The sequence below is a fragment of the Littorina saxatilis genome, linkage group LG1, assembly GCF_037325665.1.
Source record: "Littorina saxatilis isolate snail1 linkage group LG1, US_GU_Lsax_2.0, whole genome shotgun sequence".
Classification (NCBI taxonomy): Eukaryota; Metazoa; Mollusca; class Gastropoda; order Littorinimorpha; family Littorinidae; genus Littorina; species Littorina saxatilis.
Genome location: NC_090245.1, coordinates 111,315,554 through 111,332,580, shown reverse-complemented (window position 1 = coordinate 111,332,580; position 17,027 = coordinate 111,315,554). Strand labels below are relative to the sequence as shown.

The 17,027-nt window shown below is 41.8% G+C and overlaps 1 protein-coding gene across 1 annotated transcript in view; it reads left to right on the top strand.

The window, feature by feature from the left end:
* Positions 1–17,027, top strand: part of LOC138950078 (gonadotropin-releasing hormone II receptor-like) — a 317,174-nt gene that overhangs the window by 269,893 nt on the left and 30,254 nt on the right. Inside the window, exon 3 of the mRNA XM_070321856.1 lies at positions 520–636. Within this exon, the coding sequence (XP_070177957.1) occupies positions 520–636 (117 nt within the window). The remainder of the gene's footprint in view (positions 1–519; positions 637–17,027) is intronic.

Here is a 17,027-nt window from a genome sequence, read left to right as displayed (position 1 = left end):
GTGACGCAGGTATACCTGTAATCATTGTCTCAATATGTGTGTCGTTAGTTCAGGTGAAATGTGTCGGTTGTGTCATTGTCTCAATACGTGTGTCGTTAGTTCAGGTGAAATGTGTCGGTTGTGTCATTGTCTCAATACGTGTGTCGTTAGTTCAGGTGAAATGTGTCGGTTGTGTCATTGTCTCAATACGTGTGTCGTTAGTTCAGGTGAAATGTGTCGGTTGTGTCATTGTCTCAATACGTGTGTCGTTAGTTCAGGTGAAATGTGTCGGTTGTGTCATTGGCTCAATACGTGTGTCATTAGTTCAGGTGAAATATGTCGGTTGTGTCATTGTCTCAATTAATACGTGTGTCGTTAGTTCAGGTGAAATGTGTCGGTTCTATCATTGTATCACCTGCGTGTGTCAATGTTCCAGGTAGAATGTGTCGGTTGTGTTATTATCTCACCTGCATGTGTCATTGTTGCAGGTAAAATGTGTCGGATGTGTCATTATATCACCTGCGTGTGTCATTGTTCCAGGTGAAATGTGTCGGTTGGACGACGAGGGGCGACCGAGGGCGTGCGGACTGCGCCGATCTGCCATGGGGAACATAGAACGGGCACGGATACGCACTCTCAAGATGACGCTGGTCATTGGTGCGTATAACCTACCTGTCTATGTGTCTCTCTCTCTCTCTGTGCCTCTTTGTTTCTGTCTCTCTCGGTCTCAGTGCCTGTCTGTCCTGCTATTAATGAAGTCTCTATAGACCAAACGCGACAATCCTGTTGGTAATTGAGTTGTTTTTTAATTCAAGGTGGTATCTGTTTACAGTGCTCATCCTTCTCTCGGTTTCTCCTGTATGATTTTTTTCCACTTCCCATTTTGTTCATGCAACCCCCGTTTGCCTCTTTAACCGAGCTCTTCCTATTTATATAACTCGATCATTTGCTTTAAAACCCACTTGTTCCATCTTCTCCGTTTTTCCCTGGATTCTTCTACATGGTTTAAACCCAAAAAAGACAAAGTGCCTTGCACTCTTGGAACAACTCCACAAAATTACCTCTCGGTCTTTGAGATAACAATCTAATTAAATTCTTTTTTTTTCCTTTAGTCCATTAATTTTTTCTAGTGTTTTTTCTTTCTTTTGTTCTCGTCTTTGTAACGTAACACTGTTGCAACATGTCCGACCTATCATCTCAGCCTTTGAGGACGGCTTTAAATAGCAAGCCTTTTTAGCCGACTCATTTTGCTTTATTTTATTCGTACGTTTTTCTTCTTGGTTTTGTGTGACTTTCACAATGATACATTATCGCGTGTGCAGAGGACATTTCCTCCAAGCGAAAAAAACAAAAAAGATAAATAGGTCACTCGATTTTTATTTCTATTTCGTTTAATTCAAATGTCATTCTATTTTCTATACTGTGTGTATTGTGGGCGAACACGATGGCTAAAGGTGCAGAGTTCAAAAGACATCTTGCCGCTCTCAACGAAAAAAGAAAGTCATTAAGACGGGAATATGTCACGCAGCGTAACCTTTGATGCCAAAGGCCTTGTGGTACGTGCGCTACCATATATAAGTGACCTACACATCTTTAGAGACACAGATTACTGTACATCAGTGTTTGTAATTTTTTGAATTTCAAATATCAAGTAGAACTGTTGAATTGTAAATAATTGTGTGTTAAGAAGTAGTTAAAAGTTGTTTTTGTTTTTGTCGTAAGTTGTGATCAGGATGTGTATTTAAATGTAAAGTAGAAAGCTAGATTGAATTATTAAAGAATACCAACGAAGAAGGTTTCTTCCCCGCCAGATAAAAAAAGAAAGAAAACAATTGGAGAGAAAAAATGAAGCAAAAATACAACAAAAAGGGATAGAAGTAAAGAGTTGAAGTAAACTGCATGCGACTGAGGTCAAAACAAAACAAAAACAAACAAGTCGCGTAAGGCGAAAATACAACATTTAGTCAAGCTGTCGAACTCACAGAATAAAACTGAACGCACTGCAATTTTTCAGCAAGACCGTATACTCGTAGCATCGTCAGTCCACCACTCGTGGCAAAGGCAGTGAAATTGACAAGAAGAGCGGGGTAGTAGTTGCGCTGAGAAGGATAGCACGATTTTCTGTACCTCTCTTTGTTTTAACTTTCTGAGCGTGTTTTTAATCCAAACATATCATATCTATATGTTTTTGGAATCGGGAACCGACAAGGAATAAGATAAAAGTGTTTTTAAATTGATTTCGAAAATTTAATTTTGATCATAATTTTTATATTTTTAATTTTCAGAGCTTGTTTTTAATCCAAATATAACATATTTATATGTTTTTGGAATCAGAAAATGATGGAGAATAAGATGAACGTAAATTTGGATCGTTTTATAAAAAAGATAATTTTTTTACAATTTTCAGATTTTTAATGACCAAAGTCATTAATTAATTTTTAAGCCACCAAGCTGAAATGCAATACCGAAGTCCGGGCTTCGTCGGAGATTACTTGACCAAAATTTCAACCAATTTGGTTGAAAAATGAGAGCGTGACAGTGCCGCCTCAACTTTCACGAAAAGCCGGATATGACGTCATCAGACATTTATAAAAAAAGGAAAAAAACGTCTGAGGATATCATACCCAGGAACTCTCATGTCAAATTTCATAAAGATCGGTCCAGTAGTTTAGTCTGAATCGCTCTACACACACACACAGACAGACAGACAGACACACAGACACACATACACCACGACACTCCCCCCACGATTCCCCCCTCTATGTTAAAACATTTAGTCAAAACTTGACTAAATGTAAAAACAGCCTCTTGCAACCCAGGAAATGAGGACTACAAATATTAGAAGTCGTGCTGGACACGTTTTGCAACAATATTTACACTACACGAGAAAGCATTTTCACAAGTTAAGTGTAAAAACAAGTCTCTGCAGCAAACGCAATGCAATATTTGTCGAATCACATTAGGCTTTTAATCAGTTGGACCATATTCTCAAATCAACACATAAATGTCAGCTGAATTTCTAAAGACTGTCCTTAACTGGGCGAAGTCGACTACGCGAAGTTTACTTGGCGAACCTGGCCGCACTGAACTTTTGCACTGAGTTTTCGGTAAAAAGTCTTCGCGTAGTCGACTTCGGGCTAATGAAGGACCGCGTCAAACCATTGCTTTCATTGTAATGTGGGCTGGTAGTTGATAGCCTACATCAAACCATTGCTTTCATTGTAATGCGGGCTGATAGTTGATAGTCTACATCAAACCATTGCTTTCATTGTAATGCGGGCTGATAGTTGATAGTCTACATCAAACCATTGCTTTCATTGTAATGTGGGCTGGTAGTTGATAGCCTACATCAAACCATTGCTTTCATTGTAATGTGGGCTGGTAGTTGATAGCCTACATCAAACCATTGCTTTCATTGTAATGCGGGCCGATAGTTGATAGTCTACATCAAACCATTGCTTTCATTGTAATGCGGGCTGATAGTTGATAGTCTACATCAAACCATTGCTTTCATTGTAATGCGGGCCGATAGTTGATAGCCTACATCAAATCATTGCTTTCATTGTAATGCGGGCTGATAGTTGATAGCCTACATCAAACCATTGCTTTCATTGTAATGCGGGCTGGTAGTTGATAGCCTACATCAAACCATTGCTTTCATTGCAATGCGGGCTGGTAGTTGATAGCCTACATCAAACCATTGCTTTCATTGTAATGCGGGCTGGTAGTTGATAGCCTACATCAAACCATTGCTTTCATTGTAATACGGGCTGGTAGTTGATACTCTACATCAAACCATTGCTTTCATTGTAATACGGGCTGGTAGTTGATAGCCTACATCAAACCATTGCTTTCATTGTAATGCGGGCTGGTAGTTGATACTCTACATCAAACCATTGCTTTCATTGTAATACGGGCTGGTAGTTGATAGCCTACATCAAACCATTGCTTTCATTGTAATGCGGGCTGGTAGTTGATAGCCTACATCAAACCATTGCTTTCATTGTAATGCAGGCTGGTAGTTGATAGTCTACATCAAACCATTGCTTTCATTGTAATGTGGGCTGATAGTTGATAGCCTACATCAAACCATAGCTTTCATTGTAATGCGGGCTGATAGTTGATAGCCTACATCAAACCATTGCTTTCATTGTAATGTGGGCTGGTAGTTGATAGCCTACATCAAACCATTGCTTTCATTGTAATGCGGGCTGATAGTTGATAGCCTACATCAAACCATTGCTTTCATTGTAATGCGGGCTGGTAGTTGATAGCCTACATCAAACCATTGCTTTTATTGTAATGCGGGCTGATAGTTGATAGCCTACATTAAACCATTGCTTTCATTGTAATGTGGGCTGGTAGTTGATAGCCTACATCAAACCATTGCTTTCATTGTAATGTGGGCTGATAGTTGATAGCCTACATCAAACCATTGCTTTCATTGTAATGCGGGCTGATAGTTGATAGCCTACATCAAACCATAGCTTTCATTGTAATGCGGGCTGATAGTTGATAGCCTACATCAAACCATAGCTTTCATTGTAATGCGGGCTGATAGTTGATAGCCTACATCAAACCATTGCTTTCATTGTAATGTGGGCTGGTAGTTGATAGCCTACATCAAACCATTGCTTTCATTGTAATGCGGGCTGATAGTTGATAGCCTACATCAAATACAATTCGGCCCACGCAAAGCAAGTTGTTTTTCTTCCTGTAGCAAAGACTGTAAAAAAAACAATCAAAAACATAGCGTGTTTAGGTACAGAAGTCAAAACTGTAGACTTCAATTAATTTGAAACGGCCATGCTCACGGTACATGTATTGCCGTCTTACCTTTCCATTAAGGGATGTCAAGGAGGAGGTTTCAACGGCTTTGGCCAATTTTGAATCGCCATTCTACGTAATTGGAGTGCCACAAACTTCGTCCAAACATTTCTCAAATTCAAAATGCGAGCCAAATTGTCTTCGCTTTCAAACACCTACAACACTTTTCTCCGGAACTTCAACACTCCCTGCCCTCTCCCTCTTCTCCCTCGCATTTACCCGCCCCAAATAGAAATCTGTTTCTGTGCGAGACCAACTTTTTCTCTCGGTCGACATGTGTTCAGAAACCGATTACGCTTCCTTTGGGATGACACCTCCCTCTAACTCCTTGACCTGCTCCAAGACATAAGTCGTCGTCTGCTGCAAGAGCAGAGAGTTTGAGAGATGGGGGAATGGAGGGAGGGGGTCGGGGGTGGGGTGGGGAGAGGGATAGAGGAGTGGGGGTAAAGGGTCGGGTGGAGGAGAGAGATGGGGGAACGGAGGGAGGGGGTCGGGGGTGGGGTGGGGAGAGGGATAGAGGAGTGGGGGTAAAGGGTCGGGTGGAGAAGAGAGATGGGGGAACGGAGGGAGGGGGTCGGGGGTGGGGTGGGGAGAGGGATAGAGGAGTGGGGGTAAACGGTCGGGTGGAGGAGAGAGATGGGGGAATGGAGGGAGGGGGTCGGGGGTGTGGTGGGGAGAGGGATAGAGGAGTGGGGGTAAACGGTCGGGTGGAGGAGAGAGATGGGGGAATGGAGGGAGGGGGTCGGGGGTGTGGTGGGGAGAGGGATAGAGGAGTGGGGGTAAAGGGTCGGGTGGAGGAGAGAGATGGGGGAACGGAGGGAGGGGGTCGGGGGTGGGGTGGGGAGAGGGATAGAGGAGTGGGGGTAAAGGGTCGGGTGGAGGAGAGAGATGGGGGAACGGAGGGAGGGGGTCGGGGGTGGGGTGGGGAGAGGGATAGAGGAGTGGGGGTAAAGGGTCGGGTGGAGGAGAGAGATGGGGGAACGGAGGGAGGGGGTCGGGGGTGGGGTGGGGAGAGGGATAGAGGAGTGGGGGTAAAGGGTCGGGTGGAGGAGAGAGATGGGGGAACGGAGGGAGGGGGTCGGGTGGAGGAGAGAGATGGAGAAATGGAGGAAGCGTGTTGGGGTTAGGGGAGAGAAGTGCGGTAGGGCGGGGAGGGAAGGAAGCAGGAAGTGAAGTCGGGGGGGGGGGGGGGGGTGTTAGGATGGCTGGTATCCAAAAATAAGGAACCTAGTTATTGATTCCTGCTCAGAGATCGCAGAAATAATATTGGACGCATCAGAAGTGAGAATGGGGGACAAGATAGGAGAATTTAAGTGTTCGTGCTAGAGAGCAGTCGGCGTAAACGCAGCACGGTGCACGGGAAAAAATCAATATATACCACAGAATTGCCTTTCATTTTTGTGGTACTGTCGTACCCCCATTTTTAGACACCCCCCCCCCCCCCCCCCCCCCCCGCCCGGCCCCCTTCCAATTTAAGATTTCTCCTTTTTTGATTCCTTCGATTTTCTGAGGTTTTGTTCATAGAAAAGCGTAATATGCAGCACAGCGAAACCACTACCGCGCTAAACAGGCTCGTCAGTTTCACTCCGTTTTGCACAAGCGGCGGACTACGGTCATTGTGAAAAAATGCAGTGCGTTCAGTTTCATTCTGTGAGTCCCACAGCTTAACTAAATGTTGTAATTTTGCCTTACGCGACTTGTTAAGATATGATTTTCTCAAATTTGAGAAGGTCTTAAAAGGGGGGGGGGGGGTGTCCTCTGTACCACAAAAACAAGTCGCGCAAGGCGAAAATACAACATTTAGTCAAGCTGTCGAACTCACAGAATGAAAATGAACGCACTGCAATTTGTCATCAAGACCGTATACTCGTAGCATCGTCAGTCCACCGCTCGTGGCAAAGGCAGTGAAATTGTCAAGAAGAGCGGGGTAGTAGTTGCGCTGAGAAGGATAGCACGCTTTTCTGTACCTCTCTTCGTTTTAACTTTCTGAGCGTGTTTTCAATCCAAACATATCATATCTATTTGGTTTTGGAATCAGGAACCGACAAGGAATAAGATGAAAGTGTTTTTAAATTGATTTCGAAAATTTAATTTTGATCATAATTTTTATATTTTTAATTTTCAGAGCTTGTTTTTAATCCGAATATAACATATTTATATGTTTTTGGAATCAGGAAATGATGAAGAATAAGATGAACGTAAATTTGGATCGTTTTATAAAAAAAATTCTTTTTTTTACAATTTTCAGATTTTTAATGATCAAAGTCATTAATTAATTTTTAAGCCACCAAGCTGAAATGCAATACCAAAGTCCGGCCTTCGTCGAAGATTGTTTGGCCAAAATTTCAATCAATTTGATTGAAAAATGAGGGTGTGACAGAGCCGCCTCAACTTTTACAAAAAGCCGGATATGACGTCATCAAAGACATTTATCGAAAAAAAAAAACCACGTCCGGGGATATCATTCCCAGAAACTTTCATGTAAAATTTCATAAAGATCGGTCCAGTAGTTTAGTCTGAATCGCTCTACACACACACACACACGCACAGACAAACACACACACACACACACACACACACACACACACACACACACACACACACACACACACATACACATACACACATACACCACGACCCTCGTCTCGATTCCCCCTCTATGTTTGTAATGAACGGCTATCTTTGTTCCTTTTACACAGAAACAGTTCATACGTTAGTTATTTGATTCAAACTCACCACGTTGTAAACCGGCACGGTTGGCCTAGTGGTAAGGCGTCCGCCCCGTGATCGGGAGGTCGTGGGTTCGAACCCCGGCCGGGTCATACCTAAGACTTTAAAATTGGCAATCTAGTGGCTGCTCCGCCTGGCGTCTGGCATTATGGGGTTAGTGCTAGGACTGGTTGGTCCGGTGTCAGAATAATGTGACTGGGTGAGATATGAAGCCTGTGCTGCGACTTCTGTCTTGTGTTTGGCGCACGTTATATGTCAAAGCAGCACCGCCCTGACCTTCGTAGTCGGCTGGGCGTTAAGCAAACAAACAAACAAACCACGTTGTAAAAGATATTTGTTCTGGCTAATTAGAGCGTGGCGTTTTAGTTTGAAGCTTTGTGTTGCATTTCCCGTGGCTAAGATTATTTTTGAATCAGTTATTAATGGCATTCAACAAAAGCCAAAAAGGACTACATTCCAGCAATGGAATTTGAACGTGAAGTAATAAAACAAATGCATGCTTCCTGCTAGACAGGCGAACGAGCCAATAGATTGGAAAAACCGTCTCAAGAACTTCCGGCTAAGATACCCCCACCCCTTCCAAGCCGATTACACTTGGAAAACAAAGAAAACAAATACTGTATATCAAAACAAACCTGCCATCCTCGCAAATTTCGCTTACACCGGCTTTGTCATGTCTGTATTTTTTCCACTGGAACAAAGTCAGCAAAAGCGTAGACGAAGAATAAGGTTATTGATCAAATGTCAATGCTCTTTCCTTGTGCATGTGTGGGCCTGTTAATCCGTGATTTGTAAAAATGTAAAAACATTTGACAAATTACGTCGAACCTAAAACCGCTATTTGTAAAAATGTAAAACAAAAATCGCATTCCACAAAGTAATACATGCCTTTTATTATTAGTAGTATTTGTTGTTTAGAGCCCAGTCAACCACAAAGGAATCCCAGGCCAAAATTCCATATGAAAATGACAGTTTGTGAGTAAATCTGCACATGTTATTTTTTTTAATAATTCGATTTCGAAGCGTGATAAACGCAGATGTGTCTGTCTGTCGGTGTGTCCGTCACAAACATGTGCACGCGAGTTCTCAACAAATTCTGAACATCGTAATTACTGCCAAGCTAATAGATCCCTAGACTTTCGAGATGACAAGGAAATATCGGGAGCATTTACGTGATTAATTTGTAAATCACGGGTCAACTGGGCCACACTGTGAAGCTGTGAGTGTCAATGTTGTAGAAGAGAAATAAACGCTAAGTTAACCGTTCTCGATCTTTTGACATAAGGAATCTGACCAAGAGACTGTTGCGTCGAACAGGAATAATACAATAGAACACCCATTCTTATACCTCCACAAACCTGATAATAATTAGGTCTTAAACAGGAGGGAGTCTTAACATGGGGGTCATTTTACAGAGGTTATGAAGAGGAAGTCTGAGAAAACAATGTTTTAACAAGAAGAGAGTCTTGAATTGGGGGGGGGGGGGGCTCTTAAAAGGGGGGTTCCATTGTACGTGCACAGCAATATTCAGAATACATGTTCAGAATGGGGATGCAAAATTTTACTGAAGTGCAGAAGTGTTAAAATCAAACACCTCAGCCACTATGGTCATGGACTGTTCGAACAAATGAAGCTAGCGGGCACCAAAAAATGCTATTGTCAAGGTCGGGAACATGTTACTGTAAACACATTATTGGTTGTCTTGCGAAAAACAAATTTACAAAAGCTCTGAAAGTCCAAGAAAATAACGAGGAACAAACAGAAAAGAAAGGGGAGTTGAAAACAACTAAGGGGGACAGAACGAATTTAAGAGAGAAAGAACAAGTCGCGTAAGGCGAAATTACTACATTTAGTCAAGCTGTGGAACTCACAGAATGAAACTGAACGCACTGCATTTTTTCACAATGACCGTAGTCCGCCGCTTGTGCAAAACGGAGTGAAACTGACGAGCCTGTTCAGCGCGCTAGTGGTTTCGCTGAGCCTGTGCTTCATAGCACGCTTTTCTGTGCCTCTCTTCGTTTTAACTTTCTGAGCGTGTTTTTAATCCAAACATATCATATCGATATGTTTTAATGATATGTTTTTGGAATCAGGAACCGACAAGGAATAAGATGAAATTGTGTTTAAATCGATTTCGGAAATTTAATTTTGATTATAATTTTTATATTTTTAATTTTCAGAGATGTTTTTAATCCAAACATATTTTTATGTTTTTGGAGTAAGGAAATGATGTAGAATAAGATTAACGTAAATTTGGACGTTAATTGTATATAGAAATAAATGTATTACAATTTTCAGATTTTTAATGACCAAAGTCATCAATTAATTTTTAAGCCACCAAGCTGAAATCCAATATCGAAGTCCGGCCTTCGTCGAAGATTGCTTTACACAAATTTCAATCAATTTGATTGAAAAATGAGGGTGTGACAGTGCCGCCTCAACTTTTACAAAAAGCCGGATATGACGTCATCAAAGACATTTATCGAAAAAATGAAAAAAACATCTAGGGATATCATACCCAGGAACTCTCATGTAAAATGTCATAAAGATCGGTCCAGTACTCTGTATCGCTCTACACACACACACACACACACACGCACACACACCAACACACACACACACATACACACACACACACACACAGACAGACACACTGACATACACCACGACCCTCGTCTCGATTCCCCCTCTATGTTAAAAACATTTAGTCAAAACTTGACTAAATTTAAAAAGGTGAAACGGTACAGTTGTTCATACTGCAACCTCTATCCTGGTGCTGGAACAAAACACCTACATAATAAACTCAGTATATTGGTACGAGCCAATCAATGCTGTCATTGTAATCTCATTTAATATTGCTATTTCATATGTTACATGGATCTTCATTGGTCAATTGGGCAAAACTGAGCTCATTGTAAAAGTGATATCGACGACATTTCCGTCGATATCAGTTTTGATATCGACGACCTCTTTATTGCTTCCCCACTTCAAAAACAATAACACCTAAATTTAAAAACAAACAAATATATATGAAAATGTAATGATCCCAGAATTTAGTTGAGCAAGTGACCAAAGACTTTTTGAAAGAAAAGACATTTTTAAATACTGAAAAGTACAAGAAAAGAGTGAACAAAAAGAAATAATAATCAGAGGGAGGGATATGGAACAGCCAAAACTGAGATAAATACTTTTGTAATTTCTTTACAGTAAATACAAAATGTCCAGAGAATTAGCAATATATCTAACATTGACTGACTGCTCCTCCGAAAGCGGCGTATGGCTGCCTGAATGGCGGGTAAAAACCGTTCATACACGTAAAATTCCACTCGTGCAAAAAACACGAGTGTACGTGGGAGTTTCAGCCCACGAACGCAGAAGAAGAAGAAGAAGAAGACTGACTGTGTGATGATATCTTCTGCTATTGGTCTGTTCGACAGTGATATCAAAATCTCGACCTCCTGTCTCGATTTTGATATCACTGTCTCAACAGACCATAGCAGAAGATATCATCACACAGTCCGTCAATATTGGGTAATGTCTGTTCATCCACTTGAATCTACTTTCTCCAACATTCCAGGCGAATTGGCGAAAATGCGTAATATGTGTATGTCATGAATTGATAGGTTTCGGACCAGGATCTCTTATTTACTGCAAGATAGTAGAGAGGGGACATTTTTCTCCAGTATGCTTTCATGATTTGTGTAGATAATCATCTTTTCCGCAAAGTATGTTGCAAAGATCATTTCACGTGATGACTTTCTTTTTCTGTCTGTGTGTCAAGCCAAACAAACAAACAAACAAACAAACAAGACATACATTAGACATCCCTTTAAATTCATTTTCTTCCTCATTCTGTTCTATTACCTCACCTTCAATCCCTTTTTCGCGTCCTCTTCTTCTTATTTTCTAAATCCCTCCCCAAACATTGGCTGTACGAAAGGAACCCTTGCACGCATGTAGCGATCCGTCACAACAAACAACAACAACGAACTGAGTAATCCCTTGCTGTCCACTGCCCGATTCAGCCTTTCTGCACTGCGTCAAAGTGATAAAGTGAATGCACTGTACTCGTTAAACCAACAACGCTCTGTCGAAGAACCTGCACCTCTCTTTGGCTGAGAACTGTCAGGATGTTTAAGCCAGGGAGCAAGTTAAACTAATGCTGGCCTGAAATGAGGTATTTGGAAGCTAAAGCAAGGAGCAGAGACATGTAATGGTGCTGTCACATTGAGGGTCTGTTTATGAGTGCACCGAGACCGTCTTGGATTTGCACTTGTGGCAGAGTTAATGTTATTTTATGTGTACATTCGCAGACATTGTTTCATTATCTTGAAAAGAGATCAGTTTGAGAGAGGGTTACAGAAAGCATGAGGATGAGAGAGAACAAATATAAATCAAGTATAACAAATATACATACCCAGATGGTAATACACACACACACACACACACACACACACACACACACACACACACACACACACACACACACACACACGCGCGCGCGCGCGCGCGTGAGCGTGAATTCTTAGCTATCAAATCGAACGTTTTGAATTCAACCACATGTTGTTTTCCCCTACGTTAAATCACCCGAACGCCCTAATTGACTTCTTGTGCTTGTCTTCCTAAAAGTCTCTTGAAGCTCTAGAAAGTCCAGAGTGTGTGTAGACACATACCAACATGGTTAGGGCCTGAATTAGGACAGGACTGGTCTGTGTCACTTCAAATACCGTTAATTGCTAAAACGAAGATATCTCAGATATACGATTTAATTATGCCAAGGCTGACGCAAATATGGAAAAATGAAAGTAGCAATGCCTAAAAAAAAACTGTCAATAGCTATTCGATTGCCTCTTCAAGTTGTACGTTGGCGCACAGCCAAATAATCTATTTAGTATTCAAAACGGAATTTCCTCCAAAATTAATGATGAAAATTCAAACCCAGTGTTGACTGTTTTTAAGGTAATAATGAAATTGAAATACACATCTAAACATCAGGAATAGAAATAAAGAGAAAACGGCACGCAAAGTAGAATACATGCATTCCCGTTCGTTAATGAACGTATAGGCATGCAATCCGTGTCTTTGCATAAACATATCTTACAAGAAAAGTACACATTTAACGTATACCATCTTATTTTTACAATGCAATATTTCCGGAGCAACAAAGAAACTCCGCAACAAGAAGTCTATTTTGGAATTATATATGTAGTAATAATCTTCACATGCATAGCGGAAGATGTGTCGATGAAAAATGAGTTTGATGGTTTTGAAATTTGACTTGTCAATCAATCCTTCTCTTGTGAGAATACCGTGATTATAATCAGCGCTAGGCGATCTCTTAAAATAATGAGAAGGTCGCGTGATAGATCACTCATGCGTAGAGCGCGTAAATTGCCGAAATGAAGATATCTCAGATGTAAGATTTAATTATGCCAAGGCTGACGCTAATATGGAAAAATGAAAATAGCAATGCCTAAAAAAACCTGTCAGTAGCTATTCGATTGCCTCTTCAAACTGTACATTGCCGCACAGCCTAATAATATATTTAGTATTCAAGTCTAATTGCCTAACTATCCGAATGCTGCGCAGTTGAAATCGGCGTGACGTTGATGAATTTATTTTACTTGTTTTATTTGTTTTTAGGTGAGGGGGGGGGGGGGTAATTCAGAGCTGTTTCCTTTGTCTCGTTTAACAACTCTCTGTCTCAGTCTGTCCTTGTCTATCTTGTCTGTTTGTTTGCCTGTACAAAAAGCAAGAATTGTAGGTTAATGGAACGTTTATTATTGACAAAACAAAATGTTACATTTACTAGTACGTGACGTCGAACCAGGTACTTAAGTAGAAAGGCAGACAAACACTTGATAAATGTAACGTTTGGTTTTGTCAGTAATAAACGTTTCATTAACCTACAATTCTTTTCTTTTTTTTTTAAATTTTGAAACGTAAGTTAGCAGTCTATCAGTTTTTTTATTTGTGTTTTTTTGCCTGTGTGTCTGTCTGTGCGTCTGTCTGTCTGTCTGTCTGTCTGTCTGTCTGTCTGTCTGTCTGTCTGTCTGTCTGTCTGTCTGTCTGTCTGTCTCTCTCTCTCTCTCTCTCTTTCTCTCTCTCTCTCTCTCTCTCTCTCTCTCTCTCTCTCTCTCTCTCTCTCTCTCTCTCTCTCTCTCTCTCTCTCTCTCTCTCTCTCTCTCTATGCTTATGGCATCTGTGAATGAAGGTATTGTTCGAAAGTTGTCAGTTTATGTGTACAAAGCATTTCGGCTACGTAGTGTTGTTATGTCTTAGTTCATATAAGCCTACGATATATTTTATTTGAAATGTAATGTCTTAGTTCGTGTATGATTTATTTCATTTGATTTGTGTGCAAATGTCATTATGTCATTTATATTGTTCACCCCCCTCATAAGGGGCTATGGCCTAAATGAGTAAACAATCCAATCCCAATCTCTCTTATCCTCTCTCGCTCTCTCTCTCTCTCTCGCTCTCTCTTTCTCTCTCTCTCTCTCTCTCTCTCTCTCTCTCTCTCTCTCTCTCTCTCTCTCTCTGTTACTATTAACTTGACAAGAAAGAGAGAGCAACTGTATGCTTCACTGACCAGTTTACTTCATTCGCTGTGACAGTTTGTGTCAATTAACCCTAAAACGTCAGACAACTTTGATTGTCATCATTTTCACGAGTTTTCATTCACAAGCACCTGGGAAATAAATCTCATGTTCCCCGGGGAATAAATCCCCGGTTACCATAGTTGCAGGAAGCCCTATTACATGGATAATCAAAAGCAAACCCAATAGAAACGCTCGAGGATTCTTCGGCTCTTTTCATTGGCGTTTCCCCAGACCTAAACAGACGACAAGACACTGCTTTGCAAAGTTCCAAAAACCAACTGGCAAACTGGCAAAAGTAAACAAAAAAACAAAACTACTTCAATAAATTCGTCACAAACAAATGAAACCTACCGATATGTTATGTCTTCTTACAAAGTCACGGAGTGCGTTTATCTGTGTTTCGATACACAGACGTTCGGAGAAACACGAACGTTAAGTTCAAGAAACGACACCTGACACACACATTTTGACCCGTGCACAAGACGTTGTATCGATAAACGAAGCACAAGTAAGAAACAATAATAAAAGCAAAGAAAATAGCAACACGATATGCAAACATCTAACAAAGCCGAGCAAGCAGAATGACAGGTCTAATGAAAAACAAAGAGGTACCGAGTCGAAACAAGATCGCGATTCTTTCCTTCGCTGCACGACGCAAATCTTCTGTGACCTTTGACCAAACGTAGCTTCCACATTCAATCACCGTGCTCAGCTTAATATTTACAACAGAAAGCCGAGGGGGTGGAATACCGAGATGAACCTACAGAACTGTGCATCCTCAAACCTGACATATTCATCCCAACTCATTTAATGAACTCAAAAACACAGAAAGTTGCTTTCACACGCCATATTTGATTGCCAGTGGTTATCAAACCGGGACCCGTGTGGTTATCCACACGGTACCCGTGTTTCAAAGCATGGCTCCTTAGATGCTGCTGCAAGAGGACCCTTTGAACTGCAACTATAGCTTTCATCTGCGGATAAGGTTAAGGGGAGGCGTCGAGGGAGGGGGGCGGGTGGGGGGGCGGGGGGAGGGGGAGGGGGGCGGCCGGGAGTTCACGAGACGGGAATGAATCAAGAGAGATGTTGGACCTAATCAAACAGAGTCGGGTCAATTCCTTCCAACCAGTCTGTAATCGAATTTTGTTTTTGAATGATCCAGTAACTGCATCTCATATTTCAGGAAAGGCTGACAATTTCGTTCGTGTGGAGTTTCACTTTGGTGACAGACAGTGACTCCTTTTGGGGGGGAGAGAGAGAGAGAGAGAGAGAGAGAGAAGAGAGAGAGAGAGAGAGAGAGAGAGAGAGAGAGAGAGAGAGTGTGTGGTGTGTGTGTGTGTGTGTGTGCGTCAGTGTGCCGTGTGTGAGTGGGTGCGTCAGTGTGCCGTGTGTGTGTGTGTGTGTCAGTGTGTGTGTATGTGTGTATGTGTGTGTGTGTGTGTGTGTGTGTGTGTGTGTGTGTTAGTTGCGGGAGTGCGCCTGTAAAGCACTCTCTCCCGGGGAATTGATACAGTAGGGTACAATCAAGAAAAAAGGGGGAGTTTACCAGTAGGGAATGTCCCTTTCAGGACACGACTGGTTTCTTTGCCTTGTTGAGCGTTTCGTCGTTTGTGGGTAAAACAACAAAAACAACATTGTTTGACTGTTCTTTCACAAGCATCTCCAACTTCCACACGCCCAGTCACCATTGATCAATCATCGGTGTCAGGTTGTTACCGTCGCACACTCGGCTTCTTCCATTCAGAGTTGCACTTTAGAAAATGATTGGCACTATTTGCATTGTCAATAGAACCTGCAGCCATCTGAAAATGCAACGTGAATACACAAGGCCGGTTTTTTTAGAATTGGATTCAACAGGCGCAAGCAACAAGTAAAATAACAAACAAAAAAACACAAACAAAACAAACAAATACCCCAAACACTTTGTGGCTTTTTTACCCGTTGAGCTATCAGTGCAATGAGGTCGAATGTTTCACTGAGATGGAAGCGTTTTCTCTCTCTCTCTCTCTCTCTCTCTCTCTCTCTCTCTCTCTCTCTCTCTCTCTCTCTCTCTCTCTCTCTCTCTCTCTCTCTCTCTCTCTCTCTCTCTCTCTCTCTCTCCCTCTCTCTCTCTCTTTCCCTCCCTCCTCCCTCCCTCTCCCTCCTCTCTCTCTCTCTCTCTCTCTCTCTCTCTCTCTCTCTCTCTCTCTCTCTCTCTCTCTCTCTCTCTCTCTCATGTACACTCCAATACTGGTGGTCCATACCGATGCTAATGATACTGGCAGTCTCAGCCCCCGTATGTATGATTATTTTCAGGTGACATGGTTCGAACTCTGTAGAATATGCTTCGGCAGGTTCTTGCAAGCATATAGTGTCGGGGTACAGAACAAACATATTTCATCTTGGTTCATGGACCTTTCATCCTGCTCTAAGCTTGTTGACATGTTTTCTTTGATGTTTCTATCCAAAGCCTTACGTTTTTCACAAGAGCAAAAGCTCATTCAGACATGACAATTGGCTTGTGTCTGCACGCGGCTATTTTGATGTCGTGGGGATTTGCGTTCCACGGAATGATAGGCACGACATATAATTTAAGCGGATTAAGTTTTCGTGTCTGATATTTCGCTTACAAGTTCATACGAGGTACGAGTGAAAAAACGTTGCCATTTTCCAAGGGAAGTTTAAACAAGTCGCGTAAGTCGGAATTACTACATTTAGTCAAGCTGTGGAACTCACAGAATGAAACTGAACGCACTGCATTTTTTCACAATGACCGTAGTCCGCCGCTTGTGCAAAACGGAGTGAAACTGACGAGCCTGTTCAGCGCGGTAGTGGTTTCGCTGTGCTGCATAGCACGCTTTTCTGTACCTCTCTTCGTTTGAACTTTCTGAGCGTGTTTTTAATCCAAAC